This window comes from Pelodiscus sinensis, chromosome 9, assembly GCF_052426305.1.
Source record: "Pelodiscus sinensis isolate ZL-2025 chromosome 9, ASM5242630v1, whole genome shotgun sequence".
Taxonomy (NCBI): domain Eukaryota; kingdom Metazoa; phylum Chordata; order Testudines; family Trionychidae; genus Pelodiscus; species Pelodiscus sinensis.
The window spans coordinates 45,450,515-45,467,523 of NC_143060.1; the positions used below are offsets into that span (position 1 = coordinate 45,450,515).

General features: G+C 45.1%; 2 protein-coding genes and 1 long non-coding RNA gene across 11 annotated transcripts in view; 1 reads left to right on the forward strand and 2 right to left on the reverse strand.

Annotated features, from left to right (window-relative positions):
• Positions 1-2,449, forward strand: part of LOC102458603 (uncharacterized) — a 155,560-nt gene extending 153,111 nt beyond the window's left edge. The window contains exon 3 of one of the 2 annotated variants that reach the window (XR_016350271.1): positions 1,770-2,448. This is a non-coding gene — a long non-coding RNA (uncharacterized LOC102458603). Of the gene's footprint in view, positions 1-1,769 lie in introns of both variants that reach the window. The other variant, XR_012905975.2, reaches the window with a different exon arrangement.
• VAV3 (vav guanine nucleotide exchange factor 3) overlaps positions 1-17,009 on the reverse strand; it is a 248,862-nt gene that overhangs the window by 129,370 nt on the left and 102,483 nt on the right. For all 8 annotated transcript variants that reach the window (XR_016350269.1, XR_016350268.1, XR_012905973.2 and 5 more), the window contains exons 4-8: positions 16,255-16,320; positions 12,965-13,073; positions 10,012-10,104; positions 9,836-9,904; positions 1,023-1,126 (exon numbers count right to left, since the gene is read on the reverse strand). Coding sequence is in view for 5 of the 8 variants with exons in the window: in XM_075936644.2 (XP_075792759.2) it covers positions 1,023-1,126; positions 9,836-9,904; positions 10,012-10,104; positions 12,965-13,073; positions 16,255-16,320 (441 nt within the window). In the remaining 3 variants the exon portion in view is untranslated. The remainder of the gene's footprint in view (positions 1-1,022; positions 1,127-9,835; positions 9,905-10,011; positions 10,105-12,964; positions 13,074-16,254; positions 16,321-17,009) is intronic.
• LOC142830595 (uncharacterized) lies at positions 4,503-9,799 on the reverse strand. The gene is made up of 2 exons (XM_075936646.2): positions 5,699-9,799; positions 4,503-5,242 (listed from the first exon to the last, which is right to left on the reverse strand). The coding sequence occupies exons 1-2, from the start codon at positions 6,384-6,386 to the stop codon at positions 4,695-4,697; spliced, it is 1,236 nt and encodes a 411-aa protein (XP_075792761.2). The 5' UTR covers positions 6,387-9,799; the 3' UTR covers positions 4,503-4,694.

Here is a 17,009-nt window from a genome sequence, read left to right on the forward strand (position 1 = left end):
CTATCCTCCTTTCTGCCACCTGAAATGCCTTGCCTGTATCTTTCTGCCTCATTTTACTTCTCTCCTCGTCTCCAATTATTTTAACTATGTATCTGTATTGTTTATATCTATAAAGCATTCTGAGATAGTCTGTATGGCAGAAGCTATGTTCAAAGTAAGTTACATGATTTCATATAAAATATGGATGCTATTTGTAAATGAAAAAGCAGCAACAAAAGACACTGGAGAAAAATGAACAATTGATTCTATAAAATAATAACAGCACTTAAATAAAAAAATAAAATGATTAGGGGGTTTGGAACGGCTCCCATATGAAGAGAGGCTAAAGCGACTAAGACTTTTCAGTTTAGAAAAGAGGTGACTGAGAGGGGATATGATAGAGGTATATAAAATCATGAGTGGTGTGGACAGGGTGAATAAAGAAAAGTTATTTATTAATTCCCATAATAGAAGAACTAGAGGATACCAAGTGAAATTAATGGGTAGCAGGTTTAAAACTAATAAAAGAAAGTTCTTCTTCACACAGCGCATAGTCAACCTGTGGAACTCCTTGCCAGAGGAAGCTGTGAAGGGTAGGACCATAACAGAGTTTAAAGAGAGGCTAGATAATTTCATGGAGGTTAGGTCCATAAAAGGCTATTAGCCAGGGGACAGAAATGGTGTCCCTGGCCTCTGTTTGTCAGAGGCTGAAGATGGATGGCACGAGACAAATCGCTTGATCACTGTCTTTGGTCCACCCCCTCTGGGGCACCTGGTGCTGACCACTGTCGGCAGACAGGATACTGGGCTAGATGGACCTTTGGTCTGACCCAGTATGGCCATTCTTATGTTCTTAACACTTCCTTGGTATTTTCCCTATTCAAAGCCCATTTCACATACTGTTGTTGTTCCTCGTATCAATTCAGTTCAATTATACAAATGCTCATCATATAAAAAGGAAGTATTCAATTTTAGAGAGATACGTCAATGGACTGCATGTAGATTATCACCAAAGAATATGAAAATTAATGTAAAAACATTACCTTTCCTTGTAGATAATAAAAATTAGATACAGGTTCTGGTCATTTTTGTTTACAATGGAATCATGAATGTCCTGCATTAGACTTCTGTGGGTTTTCACCAATTCCTTAAAAACAGCAATATAAGGAAAAAGATAAAACACCAGATAGAACCCCTACAGCTTCCAAATAAAGATTTGTGTCTTCATATATATTTGTTAATTCCAACTAAGGCACAAATCACAAATTAGCTGCTAATTTCATCATTTGCTTTAAAGGAGTCAAGATATACTGTTAGGAGATGTCTACATTACAAATTGTGTTTGACGCAAGTTACATCAGCGAACAGCTGCTGAAGTTAGTACATCGCTCGTGTACGTGTGCTTGGCTGCTTACATAAGCCCTGTGCATACTCACTAGGAGTGTTTGTATCAATGTTAAGTGCAGTGCATCACAAGTAGCATCCCAATGTACCATTTGACACCATTTGACACAATGTCTTTTTGGGAAATATTCAAAATGTGTTGTGGGAAAGAAAGGACTTCCCCAGGGATTTCTGGAGCTTGGGGTCAAGTTCTTATGCTGTAACCTTCTCCATCCCATAATGCCATCAATACCCCCAAATTTTTGTGCTTTTAAAAAAAATCCCCCAAACTTGTTCAGCATTCTTTGGTGTCTTCCCTTTGTGTCATAGGCGTAGAGCCCATGGAGCTCTGCACTATTCTCAAAAACACTGCAAATACAGAATGCATAATTCACCCATCTTTGCAGACCTACAGGAAGTACCACAGCAACCAGGTGACATAAGGATTCCTTCAAGGACAGTTTGCTGAGGAGCATAATGAAAAACAGTTGGTGATGGTATTTACGGAGCAGCTGCAGATGGTAGAGTGTGACTCCAGGCCCAAGAAAGAAGCACTGACTGGTGGAATCGCATCGTAAAGCAGGTTTAGGACAAGGAGCAGTGGCTGCAGAACTTTTGGCTGCAAAAGAACACATCACTTGCTCCTTGTGTGGGAAACTGCATGGTGATCACTCCCTGGAAGCTTGCAATGCAAGATTGCTACCAATCCATGGGAAATCATTTCGGAGTTGGAAAATCCATGGGGGGCATGGAGGAAAACATTGTCATAGGAGTCTGTAGGACCACTAATCATCTGATATGCAGGATTGTGACTCTCAACAATCTTCAGGAAATGGTGAATGGGGTTCCCAAACTGCACTGGAGTAACAGACAGCGTGATTATCCTTATTTTGGCATCAGCCCACCTTGCTATACAATACATCAACAGAAAGTGCTACTTTTCCATGGTTCTGCAAGTGGGGTAGATCACCCATATTGATGCCGCCAAGGAAGGTGCATAATGCTTGCATCTTTAAAAACACAGGACTGTTCAGAAAGCAACAAGTATATTCTTCCTTATCAGCACGTTATCATTGCCAATATTAACACTCCAAGGCTGTGTCTAGACTGCAGGCTTCTTTCGAAAGAGCCTCTTTCGAAAGCATCTTTCGAAAGAGGCTCTTTCGAAAGAGCGCGTCTAGACTACAATGCGCAGATCGAAAGATCGATCCGCTATTTCGAAAAAGAGCGTCCAGACTGCCGGACGCTCTTTCGAAATTGAAAGCCACCCGGAACTGCTTCTGCCAGGGCATGGGGGCAGCATTTCCTTCCGGGTGCTGCCTGCCTGCCCTTTGCAGAGACGCGTGGTGAGAGGGACACTCCTGAACACCCGTTGCTCTGCTCCTGCAGCTGCCTTTGCTGTCCCTTGAGGAATTTTGCAAGGCATTGCAGTGCTGCTTTGGAGTGCTCAGCTTCCTGGGACACCCCAGCAGCTTTTTTCTTTTGAGGTTTTTCTGCTTGCAGACCCTTATTTGTGGCATGGAGCCAGAGCTGCCCCTGGGCAGGCGATGGCCCCACACCACCATACTGCAGCTGTTGCTGCATGCATCTTCGTGAGACAATCATGAGGCTCCTTCCCGAGCTGGACCCAGACCAGAGGGACGAGGGGTTCCCCCGTCCGGCAGCCACACTGCCCTTGCCTCCGAACTTTTTCATGGACAGGCGTGTTTGGAGGTTTGACACCAGCTCTGACTGGTGGGACCGGCTCGTGATGGAGATCTGGGATGACCAAGACTGGCTACGGAACTTCCGCATGAGAAAGACCACTTTCCAGGAGCTGTGTACCTGGCTCGCCCCTGCTCTGCAACGGCAAGACACCCACCTGCGGCCCGCCATCCCCCTGGAAAAGAGGGTCGCCATTGCCCTCTGGAAGCTGGCAACCCCCGACAGCTACCGCTCCGTGGGACACCAATTTGGCGTGGGGAGATCTACTGTCGGGGCCGTCTTGATGGAGGTAAGTCATTGTCTGGGGACAGTCACAGTTTGGGGTGGGGGGAAGGGAGACTGTCAGGAAGGGCCGAGTGGGAGTGGGAGTGGGAGTGGGAGTGGGGGGGGGGTTCTGAGGAGGGGATTCCCGGGCTGTTTGTTTGAGAGGGAAGGTGGGCGGTGGGTTCTCCTCCTAAGACATAAGGCACCCCTTCTAACACTTTGTTGTCTGTCTCGTTCTGCAGGTGGTGAGGGCCATCAATTCGGAGCTGCTCAACAGGCTCATCTGTCTACCGGATCTGGACAGCGTCATGGCCGGCTTTGCTGCCCTCGGCTTCCCCAATTGCGGAGGAGCGCTCGATAGGACACACATTGCCATCCGTGCACCGCCCCATCGAGCAGCCCAATTCATCAATCGAAAGGGCTACTTTTCTATGGTCCTCCAGGCCCTGGTCGACCATCGTGGACAGTTTTCGGACATTTGTGTTGGGTGGTCAGGGCGGGCACACGATGCCCACATCTTCAGGAACTCGTACCTGTACCGGAGGCTTCAGGCAGGAACATTTTTCCCCCATCGCCAGTTTGCGGTTGGGGATGTGCACATGCCGGTGTGCATAGTGGCTGATGCCGCCTATCCCCTGATGCCGTGGCTGATGAAGCCCTACACCGGCCAGCTGGATGCGAGCAAGGAGCAGTTTAATGCTCGCCTTAACCGGGCTCGCAACCAGGTCGAATGTGCATTTGGCCGTTTAAAGGGCAGATTCCGGTGCTTGCTCACACGCCTCGACATGGGGGAGACCAACATCCCCGAGGTGGTGGCCGCGTGTTGCGTCCTCCATAACCTTGTGGAGAGGAAAGGGGAGGCCTTCCTACCAGGGTGGGGGAGAGCTGCTGATGCCCAGGAGAGGCTCTTTGCCCAGCCCTGGACAGCTGCCATCCACCAGGCTCACCGGTCTGCAGTTGGCATCCGGGAGGCCCTCCGGGAGCAATTCTCCAGTGGAGGCCACTGAGTGCACTGAGGGGCTTCTGCCTGGGGACTGGGCCCTGGCCCCCAATAGAAGCTTCCCTCCACAACCCATCTCCTGACCCAGTTTGGACACATCACTTACACCAGGGTGTGTTTCAAAATAAAATGTTCTCTTTACTTATTTATAATTTTGTACATATTATCAAACAATGTGGCAAACATAACAAATTTTTTTTTCATTTTTGTTGTTGCCAAACTATATACAATAAACAAACAGTTCCTTTAACCCTTTGTTTGTGCTTTAACTGGGGTGATGGGGGTGATTGAAACCTGGAGGGGGGAAGGGGACTGGAAACCTGGAGGGGGGAAGGGGACTGGAAACCTGGAGGGGGGAAGGGGATCAGGTTGAACGGGGCTTGGCAGATTTCCCTTTCCTGGCTGGGCCTCGTGTTTGGGGTGCTCCCCGGCTACGGGATCGGGTGATGCACCTGTCGGTTGGCTGGCTGCTGGGGGGCTCTTGGGACGTGGAAGCCTGGGGGAGAGGAGGGCCAGGGGGAGAGAGGGGCTGGGGAGCTGGGGGGGCTGGGGGAGAGGGAGGTCCAAGGGGGGAAAGGGATGCTGTTGTGGAAGGGGGGTTTGGTGGGGTGGGGTCATGGGGTGCTGGAGGAGCAGGACCAGGCACAGCAGCAGGCAAGCCGCTGACCTCCCTCAGGGTGGCGTACAGCACCGTGCGCTGCAGGACCAGCTCATTCATGAGCCGATCACGCCACCGCTCCTCTGCCTCCGCCCTCTGTAGCAGGATGGCGTTCTGCTCCTGCACGGCCTCGACGTGCTGCCGGAGGATGTCGGCGTAGACACGCCTGTGTCTGCGGCTCCCATGTCTCCGAGGTGGAGATGGAGATGGAGGTGGGGCTGGGGTGCTGCGGCCCTCTTCCACGGCTGGTCCGGCTGTGGAGGAAAAGAAGAAGACACAATCAGTCCTATAAACTGGACTCTGTAGCACTTACAATACTAACAGGATGGTTTATTAGGGGATGAGCTTTCCAGGGCCAGACCCACTTCCTCAGATCAGAGTAACACGGCTACATTTCTATCACAATCAGTCATGTGTGCAACAGCTGTCCAAAAGGGCATGCCCTCTCCCTTGAGACAGGGGAAGCAGACATTCTGAAGGTCACACTGTGTGTGTGTGTGTGTGTGTGTGTGTGTGTGTGTGTGTGTGTGTGTGTGTGTGTGAGAGAGAGAGAGAGAGAGAGAGAGAGAGACAGACAGACAGACAGACAGACAGACAGACCTGGGCATCAGCCTGAGCATGACAGGTTTCCCTTGTGCATCACCCACTGTGCACCCACCCACCTACCTCCCCCTCCCCCCCCGGGTGTGACACAAACTCACTGTACTCACCTGCTGCTTCCTCTCCCGCGCCAGATGACGCCTGGGAGGCCTCAGAGGTCTGGGTGACTGGCTCCAGGGTGAGGGTCGCCGTCTCCTCGGTGTCCTCCTCCTCTGGGCCCATGTCCCCGTCTCCAGACTGCTGTAGCTCCCGCTCTGGAGCGTCCACCACCGGGTCTGCCAGTCCGGACTGCACGAACCTCCGTGGTGTGCGTGCTTCTGCACTGCCACCCAGGATCTGGTCCAGCTCTGAGTAGTAGGGGCAGTAGTGGGGGGCTGCCCCAGAACGGGAGCTCTCCTCCCTGGCTTTGGCGTAGCCCTGCCACAGCTCCTTCACTTTGGAGCGCACCTGGTCCTGGGTGCGGGGGTAGTGGCCCTTCTGGGCCAGGGCTTCAGCCATGCGGCCATAAATGTCGGCGTTTCGCCGCCGGCTTTTGAGGGCCTGTAAGGCCTCCTCCTCTCCCCACAGCTCCAGCAGGCTCTTGATCTCAGCACCGGACCAGGATGGTGCCCGGCGCTTGGAGCCCTTGGCTGGGTCCCCAGAAGGCTCGGAGGAAGGGCCAGGACGCTCTTGGGGCTGTGACATGCTGCAGCAAGGTCGCCGTGTGCTCTGGCTCCTTGTCTGCAACAAGTGGCTGTGAGGGTGCGCCTGTCCCTTTAAGGAATGGCTGCAGCCAGGAACCACAGACGTGCAACCCATGGCCCAGATTGTCCACCAGGGCTTGTTCCTGGAGGCCAATAATTTCGAAAGAAAGGGCTCCCCCCGTCCAGACTCACGTTCTTTCGACGGATCTCCCTCGAAAAAGGCGTTCTTCCTCGTGAAACGAGGTTTACCGCCGTCGAAAGGCCGCGTTCTTTCGATTTAATTTCGAAAGAACGCGGCTTGAGTCTGGACGCAGGGGAAGTTCTTTCGAAAAAAGGCTACTTTTTTCGAAAGAACCCCTGAGTGTGGACACGCCCCAATAGTGGTACTGGGAGACTCAGCCTACCTTTGCACCGCTGGCTCATGAAGCCATACACCAGCTCCTGGCTTGCCTGAATCTGGCCCCCAAGGCTCAGGGCCCCCTCTCCAGCAAAAAATTTTTCTACTGTTGCAACACATTTGTTTAAACAACTGAATCATAGCTGGGCAGGCAATGAAATTTCTGGGTGTAAAAAGTACAAAAATAATAAAGCATTGTAAAACTTAAAACAAAAATTCAGTTCTCTCCAAGTTTCAGTTGTGTTGACATACACCCCCCCCCCCCCAAATATCTCTCAAGTACCTCTCAGGGTACTTGTACCACTAGTTGAGAAACACTGCACTAAAGGAATTTGATTCTCCAAAAACAGAACTTTACTGAATGGGGAGGGAGAGTGTGGAGAATCTATGCGCAAAAATAACTATAGGCAACAGTGCACACATTTTTAACATAACTTATCAGGGTGATAATTTTAAATTGGAAAGGATTTAAACATTTATGTTCATCTGACTTCCCAGATGTAAACTACTGTGGCTACATTTTCACAGACTGTGATTCAAAGTTGTATACATGGAGTTGTGGTTTTCCTTGCTGTTCTCCGATATGAAGTGGTAGGTGATGCCATGGGTTATGCTTGGGAGTATAGGAAGCAGTGACTGTGCAACTCTCCAAGACTGAAAAAGTGGACATGTCAGTTAATCAAGGTCTGCAACATTTGGTTTACTGCCTGTCAAGTCTTATTGACCCTCCTGCCAAGTCTATTGTTCATGGTCCATTTTTCTTCCTTTCTCCTTCTCATTGGGGTAAGCTCTTCTGCCTGTGTAGAAGGAGCACCCACTCAAGGCCAGCACGCCTATAAGCTGCTGATAAAACAGGCAGCTACCACTGGATTTAGAGACACAACAGAAAGGAAACATAAGTTTCAAAACTCCATTCCTTTATTCCTAAAGACACTTCACAAGAAATGTTTGTTGGCACTTAAGCTTTGAATCACCTCAACAGAAACTGAATGTAGCCTGTCAAAGATGAGGGAGTGGCAGGATTTTCTACTGCATGAAGCTATAAAATTTCAGTCTCTACTGCTACTGCTATAGAACAATGGCACCAGCACTATTTTCCACAGGCAGTGGTGATTTTAGCTGATATGTCCCTCTAGAGGGGTGATATAGGCTTAGAGAACACAGCTGCTACTGGCAAACTAAAGCCATCCTGGCCCACATGCCTCTAGCCTGTTTACTGTAAAGATGCCAGCCAACATCATCAGAGCTTGGCATTGGAAGAAATAAGGCCTATAAACCTTGAGGGAAAAATTACAGAGCATCTTCATGAAATTTGTATCGAGATCTCTCAGGAGAATAAAAGGGGCATCCATATACCTGGAAACAAAGTGTTCCACAAAGCTCAACTTAATCCATGAAAGCAGGGATGAAAGCAGATACATCTACCACTCTCTCCAATATGTCTATCACTTCTTGTAAGAACAGAACAACGGAAAATCAATAGCTTTTGCTTGTTCACTTGGGGATTGGCTAGGCATCATCTTTATAAGTAAATATTGTAAGGAAAATTGTAGGCACAAACGTACTCAAGTTCCCTTCCCTTTCATTAGGCTCACTCATGTCCACCTGGCAGGACTGGCTGCGCTGCAGAGGACTCTCAAACCGGTCCTGATTTTCAATAAGGCTGCACTTTCCCTCCTTACACCCACATTCCATCTCCTCACTGTTCATGGCAGGGGTGTGTGTCTCTCACTCCTCTGAAGTAACCATAGTGATCTATTGTTGGCCTCCATGGCTTTGTGGCCTCCCTGGCAAATTCCTTCAGTTTCATGAAGCATTGCTGCTGGTCCCTGTCATACTCCTTTGTCTACTTCCCTCATGCAATCTGCTTGTACATGTCCACATTTCTGTCAGGTCTGTAGCCTGTTTGTACAGACCCAGGAGATCTACTATTGCCTGACTACTCCAGGAGTATGTGGAGCCAGATGGTCAGTTAGGCAATTACACATAAGAAGGATGAACTGCTAGATATGCTTGCCAAGGTGGGCCATTAGAAACAGGTGTTCCACAAAACACACCAGGGGGCACAGAGGCTTCTGGTCTCTGTGACTCCTGGGCAATGGGAGTTTCTTAAAATTGAGACCAAAGTGATCCCTGTTGCAGGGAATGGAGCATTATGAGGACTACTAGGCTTGACACAGGTTCCTATACCTAGTCAATGTAGACCTCAGTCAGCCTGCCATGGGTATATGCCATTTGGGGAGGTGGTTTTACTGCTTCCCTATAAAGTGGCGCTTACATCAGTGAGAGATAAACTGAAGTATAAAACCATGCACACGTAGGTCACTACAAGGGGATCTGCATATAAGTAACTATGTAATGTAGAGAACACCAATGATCAGGCCTAAAACAGTTACCAAATTCCTGCAACTGTAAGTTACCAGCACCAACTAACCTCAACAACTTTTAACTCAATAGGAAGTTTCTTAGAGACTACAGTATTTTTTGTTTTACAACCTCTACTATCAAATTCTGAGTATAAATCTGTAAACTATATGGATTTTTAAATGTCTTCTGTAACAACACACAGAGCAGATACCAGTGAAAATCCTCAGATTTGCAAATCAAATTAAATCCTGCAAATCAAAGTACTGTGTAAACATTCTCTACACTGATGCAATGGCCAACTGTAATAGGCTGATAATAGTCACGTGCTTTTACATTTATGAAAATATTTTTTTTACATCTTATCTACACCTAATATGATCCATGTTTCTCTCTTGTGCACTGAAGGAACTGAGTAAATTCATACATGGTTAATGTCTAACAAATTCAATTAATAATATACTTGCATATAACAGATCTTGCAAGGGTTAGCATGTGGTTATAGTGCCAGATCCTCAGCTGGTGTAAATCAACAAATATACTCAGGCTGAATACCTAAGTCCATGCTGTTGCGGACAGTCTACTGTAGCTGTTTGCAATATTTTTTCTTAATAGCAACTATAAAAAAAAGTCTAAAAACATTTTCACTAAGATATACAGTATCTTACTGAATAGTGAAATACTTTGTGGGGAATCTGCACATTAAATTTCAAGTAATCACTTTGTTCAATAGCACGTGACTGTACAAAATGATAACCAGATACAAATTCTGTGCCTTTTTCTTTAAGCATAAAATTACTTACAGGAATGTTGATGAACACTATATCAAACTCTGATGCTGACAGAAATCTTTTCAACGGCACCATGAAAAACTGTTAAAGAAAGTGAACACTGACTGGATTAATATATTCTCTATTCCATTAGGCAATTACATTATAACTATATAAATATTCTATTAGCATAAAGTTCAGTGGCTTACTTTCTCTATTGACTCCAAGGTCTCAGTGTATTTCTCTTCTGTCTGTTTTATCTCAGTAAGGCAGCAGCTTCTTATGTCATTTTCAATACATTTCTGCAATTAGAAGCAAGTTGAGTTCAATTCATTTGTGGATACCTCTTGCTTAAACTTTTATTTAAAGTTTACTGCTTAGCTATTACAACATACTGCTTTTGGGAAACCTCTCTGTATTGCAGCTTCAAAAGATTGTAACTACTACCAAAGGAACAGTTTTTAAAAGTACAATTAGCTGGTAACTTCTATAATTTTAGTAGTCCTTGAATTTTGTAAAATTTGGCATTCAGTATGTTATATTTTACATAACATAATCCTTCTTATATACTTTTAAATATAATATATAGGCAGTCCCCGGGTTACGTACAAGATAGGGACTGTAGGTTTGTTCTTAAGTTGAATTTGTATCTAAGTCGGAACTGGTACATATTATAGGGGAAACTCTAGCCAAACATTTCTCCAGAGCTCAGTTTTATTCTCCCACACCTCACTTCCCTCAGTCCTTTATTCTCAAGCTGAGGTGTCTGCTGAGAAAAGCCGCTCCGCGTCTCCCTGGTCTGCTGGCGGGGGCGCTAGCTTCACGTCTCCCTGGTCTGCTGGGGGGAAGCAGCTAGTGCGGGGTTGCCTCACCCCGTTTGTAAGTAGGGATCCGATATAAGTCGGATCCATGTAACCCGGGGACTGCCTGTAGTGAGATTTAGATGAAATATAGATCCATATTTATTTACTGTGAAGCTAGATAGTGGGCCCTTATTTACAACAGTGAGACAGTGATCAGTACTCATACTAGTTAAAATCAATTAAATTCTCATGTCAGTAACTGCTATGAATAATGGGCTTGCATCTATCCTTTTGTGTTTGTTTATAATTTTTCCTTTTACCTTTTTCTCGACAAGAACAATTGCATTTAGATCCATATTCATATTCTATTCTGAGTCAAAGGCAGTAGTTGGATCTTAAGGCTCTATCCTGTAACCTTTTCATGTTTATTTTTTCTTTATACATTTGCAAATCTAATAGTAAAATACTGTATATAAGAAAGCCAATAAATCCGACAAAAATACATAATGCCAGTGGAACAAATATAATACCTACATTTTTACTGTATGAGATATACAATTACATAAATATATTGCTCCACATTTTAATCCGCTATTCTTTTAATTGGGAAATTAACATTTTTAGATCTTTAATTTTATTTTTCTCCCACAGATTCAGACTACCACTGCCGTTCCTTCCTAACTTCGCCCTGTCTAAGTTTACATGACCAATGGTATTTCATTTGTGAAAAGAAAAAGAAAAAAGAAAAAAAAGTTTTCGAAGTGGAAAATATGTCAGGGGCTCATCAGCTACTAGGACTGGGAGAATATGCGTAATGATACTTGAAATTTGCATGGCTCTGAGTTTCACTGCAAACTAAAAATGCGGGTTAGAATCACAGAAAGATCCACTACTCTAACTTAAGTCTAGACAAAACATAAACCACTACAAATTGAAACTCCCAAGTTTCACAGTATTTCACGCATCACTTATTTTACTTTCAGAAATTTGCAACACAAAAGTTCCTTAAAATAAAATGCGCTTAGTATAAAAATATGCTAAAAAAAGTGATGATGCTTTTAATTTGTCATTAAGATACACAGTAATTGGGAGAGTCTACATATGAATCACATTGAAAAGTCAAAATCTTTCCAAGGAAAGTCTTCTCCTTGACATAATGAATCACAAGAACACATTATATGAACTGCAAGATATAGCTACAATTTGCTGCTTTTACAGCAGCAGTATACAGGAAAACAACCTTCAGAACTTTTCATTTCCATTTTCTATAAGCTCCTATACCACTGGAATTCAATCTGGAAATGCACATGGTGAGCTCCCACCTTAAAACACACATCTTGCTTGAAAAAGCGTGTCATCACAATGAAGTTTGGCAGGTAAATCTAAAGAATGCTTGTAGGGAGATGGATAGTAAGTTAATAGAAAGGCTAATGAATAAATGTTGTGCGTGGGCTTGTACATTTTTATGGCTGTTTTGTAAAACTCTCTCTCACACACACACAGTACGTCTAGACTGCACTATAAATCGAAATAAGATTCACAATTTGCACTGCATAAATTATGTATCTTATTTCGATCTTATTTTGAAGTAGGCTACTTTGCAATTTGGCAATATCTACACGGTGCCAAATTTTGAAATAAGGCACTATTTCGAGACATCCCTTAGTCCTCGTGAAATGAGGTTTACAGGGATGCCGAAATAGTGTGTCCATTATTTTGAAAATTATTTCAAAATAGTGGGCACGTTTCTTGGACACGGCAGTCCAATAGCCTGGTAGCCTAGACGTACCCAGTGAGAGAGAGAGAGAGAGAGAGAGAGAGAGAGATGCTAGTTCTCTATTTAACTATTCCATGACTAGTGGTATACAGTGGCCAAAATAATATGGGGATAATATGGGGAGTACCTTTGTGTAAACAGTAGCATTTATTTTTTCAAATGGTCTTAACTCAAGTTGCTGATAAATCTTAATATCCATATCTAACTGGATCTTAACTAAATCACAGTTTATATTTTAATGTTTTAATGTTTTCTTCTTACTGTTGAAGTAGCGTTAATATTTTCCTTAACAGAAAAAATTACCAAAGTGAATCTTTGTCCCTTTCTCTATAAGAGAATGTTGAATTTCAGAACAGGATGACAATATTATGATCCACTGTATATGTTACATGGTCACTGCAGGCAAATGTGACCTCAACCATAAGAACAAAGCAGATCTGAAATATCTAAATTTCAAAAAAATACATACAATGTTAGTGCAAACAGCTAACAGGTTATTTAATGAATGTTAATAAAAATTAACTTTCACGCTACCACGCTTTATTAATATGTCTGTAGTCACGCAAAAAATGGAAATCATACAGGCTGATGTGGTGCTTCATCTTTCATTAAGTCTTCATATACTTCCCCACCTTCATCTTCTCCATACACACAATCGTATAACTCTTCATCCTCATCTACACCATTTTCACTAAAAGAAAAAAGAAAAAACAACAACATAAAGGGTAGGTGTATTGAATAGGAATTAGTGTGTCAAGACTAGGAAACTAAATTTACTAACTGTCAGGGTTCTTGCAGTAAATCTAAATAGATGAATAAAAAAGAAAATTTCAAACTGAACTAAACCACAAAAGGACTATCTAATCAAAACTTTTTTTACCTCAGTACATTTAAAATCTGGCTTTATAAAATGAACAAAAGTTTGAGAAAACAGAACTAAGTCTCAATCTATGACAGGAATTAAGATAAGGTTTCTACGCAGAAATGGGGCATTTAGTTCCTGTACCCAAATTACAGATGGGTCTCAGTGTTACATCAACACATCTATCCTAAAATGAGTGAAATCCTATGTACTGTCATACTGTACAGCGCAGTGCAGTGGGCCCAGCCCAGTTGGAGCGGCCCCTACCCATGGCAGGCCCAGCCTGGCAGGGGTTCTGGGTCCACCACACTATGCCATGGGTGGGGGACACTTCAGCCCAACTGGTCTGGAGTGCCACCCACCCGCCCCCGTTTAAGCAGCTAATTGGTTAATCATAGAATCTTAGGGCCGGAAGAGACCTCAGAAAGTCATTGAGTCCAGCCCCCTGCCCAAATCAGGAACAATCCCAACTAAATCATCCCCGCCAGGGCTTTCTCAAGCCAAGACTTATAATCTGTAGGAAAGGAGATTCCACCACCTCCCTAGGTAACCCATTCCAGTGCTTCACCACCCTCCTAGTGAAATAGTTTTTCCCTAATATCCAACCTAGATCTCCCGCACTAACTTGAGAACATTGCTCCTTGTTCTGCCATCCGGCACTACTGAGAACAGCCTCTCTCCATCCTCTTTGGAACTTCCCTTCAGGAAGTTGAAGGCTGCTATCAAATCCCCCCTCACTCTTCTCTTCTGCAGACTAAATAAGACCCTAAGCCTCTCTTCATAGGTCATGTGTTCCAGATCCCTAATTTTTGTTGTCCTCCGCTGGACCCAGGGCCGGATGGAGGCATGGGCAAACCGGGCAGCTGCCCGGGGTGCCAAGCGATGAGGGGTGCCTGTTGGCAGCTGTAAGGGGCGCGCCAGCCAGCACCACCCTTCCCCCCACGACCGTGCGGCCCTGCACGGCCCAGTGTGCGTGCCAGCAGCACATGCCAGGCCGGGCTGGGCAGCGCATGCATCATGCAGCTCGGGGGCAGGCCCCGGGCTGCGCGCCAGCAGCCATAGCCAGCGCGCACATGCGTCATGCGCCCAGGCCCAGGGCACCAAAAGGGCTCTTCAATGTGTCCACATCCTTTCTGTAGAGGGGGGCACAGAACTGGACATAATATTCCAGATATGGTCTCACCAGTGCCGAATAAAGGGGAATAATCACTTCTCTGGATCTGCTGGCAATGCTCCTCCTAATGCACCCTAATATGCCATTAGCCTTCTTGGCTACAAAGGCACATGGTTAAACATAACATTTCACTGATTAACTGATTAAATGGGATTTTATATCCCTACCTTGTACAGTAAAATACTCTATCCAAAACAGCAAGCACCCTGCAAACCCTTACTTTCATGTGGAAATGTACTCAAGTGAAGAGTTTCCCTGGATTCTGTGGGACACTCATATAAGTAGTTTTCAAACTTTTTTTTTCTCATAACCCAGTTGAAGAAATTGTTGATGTCCACAAAACAACATAATTTGACTAGAGTGTGGGTTCCGTAGTGGGGTTGAGGATGACAGCTTTCATGTGTTGGAGGGGGCTCCGGCTTTGAGGGCATTATGGCTGTGGCAGGAGGGGCTTATTTTGAGCCGCTCCCAATCAGCAATGCAGCAGGGGTGCTAAGGCAGCTTCCTGCCTCTCCTGGCACCACAGACCAAGCTGCGCCCCAGAAACAGCCAGCAGCAGGTTCCCAGCCAATAGGAGCTAGTGCTCAGAGCAAGGGCAGTGTGTGGAGCCCTGTGCACTCTTCCCTGTTGCCAGCTGCTTCTGGGGTGCAGCGCAGTCTGTGGTGCTAGGACAGGCAGGGAGCTGCCTTAGCACCCCACTGGTCACCTGATCCCCCTGAAGCAACAAGACCCAGTGCCTGACATTCCATGACACAGTTCTGGGTCGCAACCTGTAGTCATATGAATAAAGATGCATTTATGCAGAATTATCTGCAGGATCTAGGAAAAGCATTTACTGAGGCTGTCATTTTATATCCTCATTCTGATGATTCAAACAAATAATTCTAGATCAGTGTTGGGCAACCTGTAGCCTACAGGCCACATGCAGCCCATCTGGGTTCTAAATGTGGCCTGTGCAAACACTCTGTATCTCCTTCAACCGCACCTCTTGCATGTTGGAAGTCCTGCACTTAACTAACCCTTCCCCTCTCTCCAAGTACTTCTGGAGTTCTATGAATCAGCTAATTTGTGCCCCATCCCTGCTCCTCTCCTTCCCTCCCAAAGCTTGAACACTGCAAATTCTTGGTGCTCAAGCTCTGGGAGGGTAGGGGAGGAGCAGGCATGGAGCATGAATCAGTTGATCCATAACATTCCAGAAGTGCTGGGAGGGAGAGGTAGGAAAAGGGTGTGGGGGTTAAGGGAAGGGTTACAGTGGGGTTGGGGCCAGCAGCAGTAGGAAGGGTTGAGTACCCCTGGCAAAATGAAAGGTGACACACATTTAAACACGGGCACACGTGAGGTAAGTGCTGATGGCACACAACATTCTAAGAGCCATGCCCTCCCTCTACTTCTTTATGTTTCTTTTGCTGGCCAGAGATCACTTTGTGTTGAAAACACATGATAAAGGAGGAGAATCAAAGGCAATATATTTAACATTATTCTTGGGGTCACAGTTAGTGCACATGCTCAATTTCAATCTCGCGGCCAACTGAGATGAAGGAGAGCCACTCATGCAGCCCACTCTCTAGCCTTGGTTGCCCATCGCTGTTTTAGGTTGCATTCGCAATCCATCACCAGATCCTTCTTGAAACTTTTCCTTATCTTCATATGTACGAAAATCAATCATTAGGATAAAGCACTTTTTTTTGACAATTAATTCTTCTTTTCTAATCAATCCTTGGTCAATCAAATAAAAATCACTCATTTTAAAATAGTATATTTCATCACATCATTTAAGTAATATCTATATATCAGAAAGCTGAAAGCTTTCATTCTGCTTAAAGATTTACCACATACTCTAATAAATCAGGAAGACCTTTGTAGATATCTTCATCATTAACACTTTCTTCTGTAGGGAATGGCCTAGAAAGACAAAAGACCACATTATTAACCAAAGACAGTGCCAGCATGGCTGTTCAGTTTGGATGATATGCTGCTGAAATTTCAATGTATATTAAAATGTCTGTATGTGTATACACCTTTCTCTTTCTCTCAGCTCCAAACAGATGTTTTCACCATGTACAATTACTGATCTTGATTCCAGAACAGCCGATGGTACAATTAATTTACCATGGGCAGCACTGGGAAATGATCTTGACCAGCTATGTGGTTTATGAGTTAATTTTTAAAAAACTGCCATGCATGCAGGATGGGACTGTTACGTGTAATCGTGAATATGAATCAGAGATTTTAAAAGCAAATATATTAACTATTCTGTATTTAGAATTAGGTCTAAATTCTATGATTTTGAGGTCATTTATGTTCTAAAGTCTTGACAGTTTGGGTGGTGAATTTAATGATTGAGAATTGAATCTGAGAAACGTCACAATGCGGGCTGAATGGGAATGTGGGAAAGCATATAATTATGGCTCCTAGTTTTATCAGGAGTATTCAAATGCCATTCTGATTTTAGGAGGGGATGAGAAGAGGGGCTTTGAAGCTTACTATCAGGCACAGAGTGACTGGCCCTGTAGGGGAGTTGGACCCTGCATCACCTATGATTATTCAGCTGCCTTTCAGCTGAGACTGTGAGATCAGGGATCAGATGATAA

Bases quoted from the DNA above. Each gene is read 5' to 3' on its own strand.
- LOC142830595 (XM_075936646.2), bottom strand. From the start codon at position 6,386: ATGGGTTGCACGTCTGTGGTTCCTGGCTGCAGCCATTCCTTAAAGGGA. The intron at 5,243-5,698 runs GTGAGTACAGTG...TTTCCTCCACAG, and splicing joins CGCGGGAGAGGAAGCAGCAG to CCGGACCAGCCGTGGAAGAG.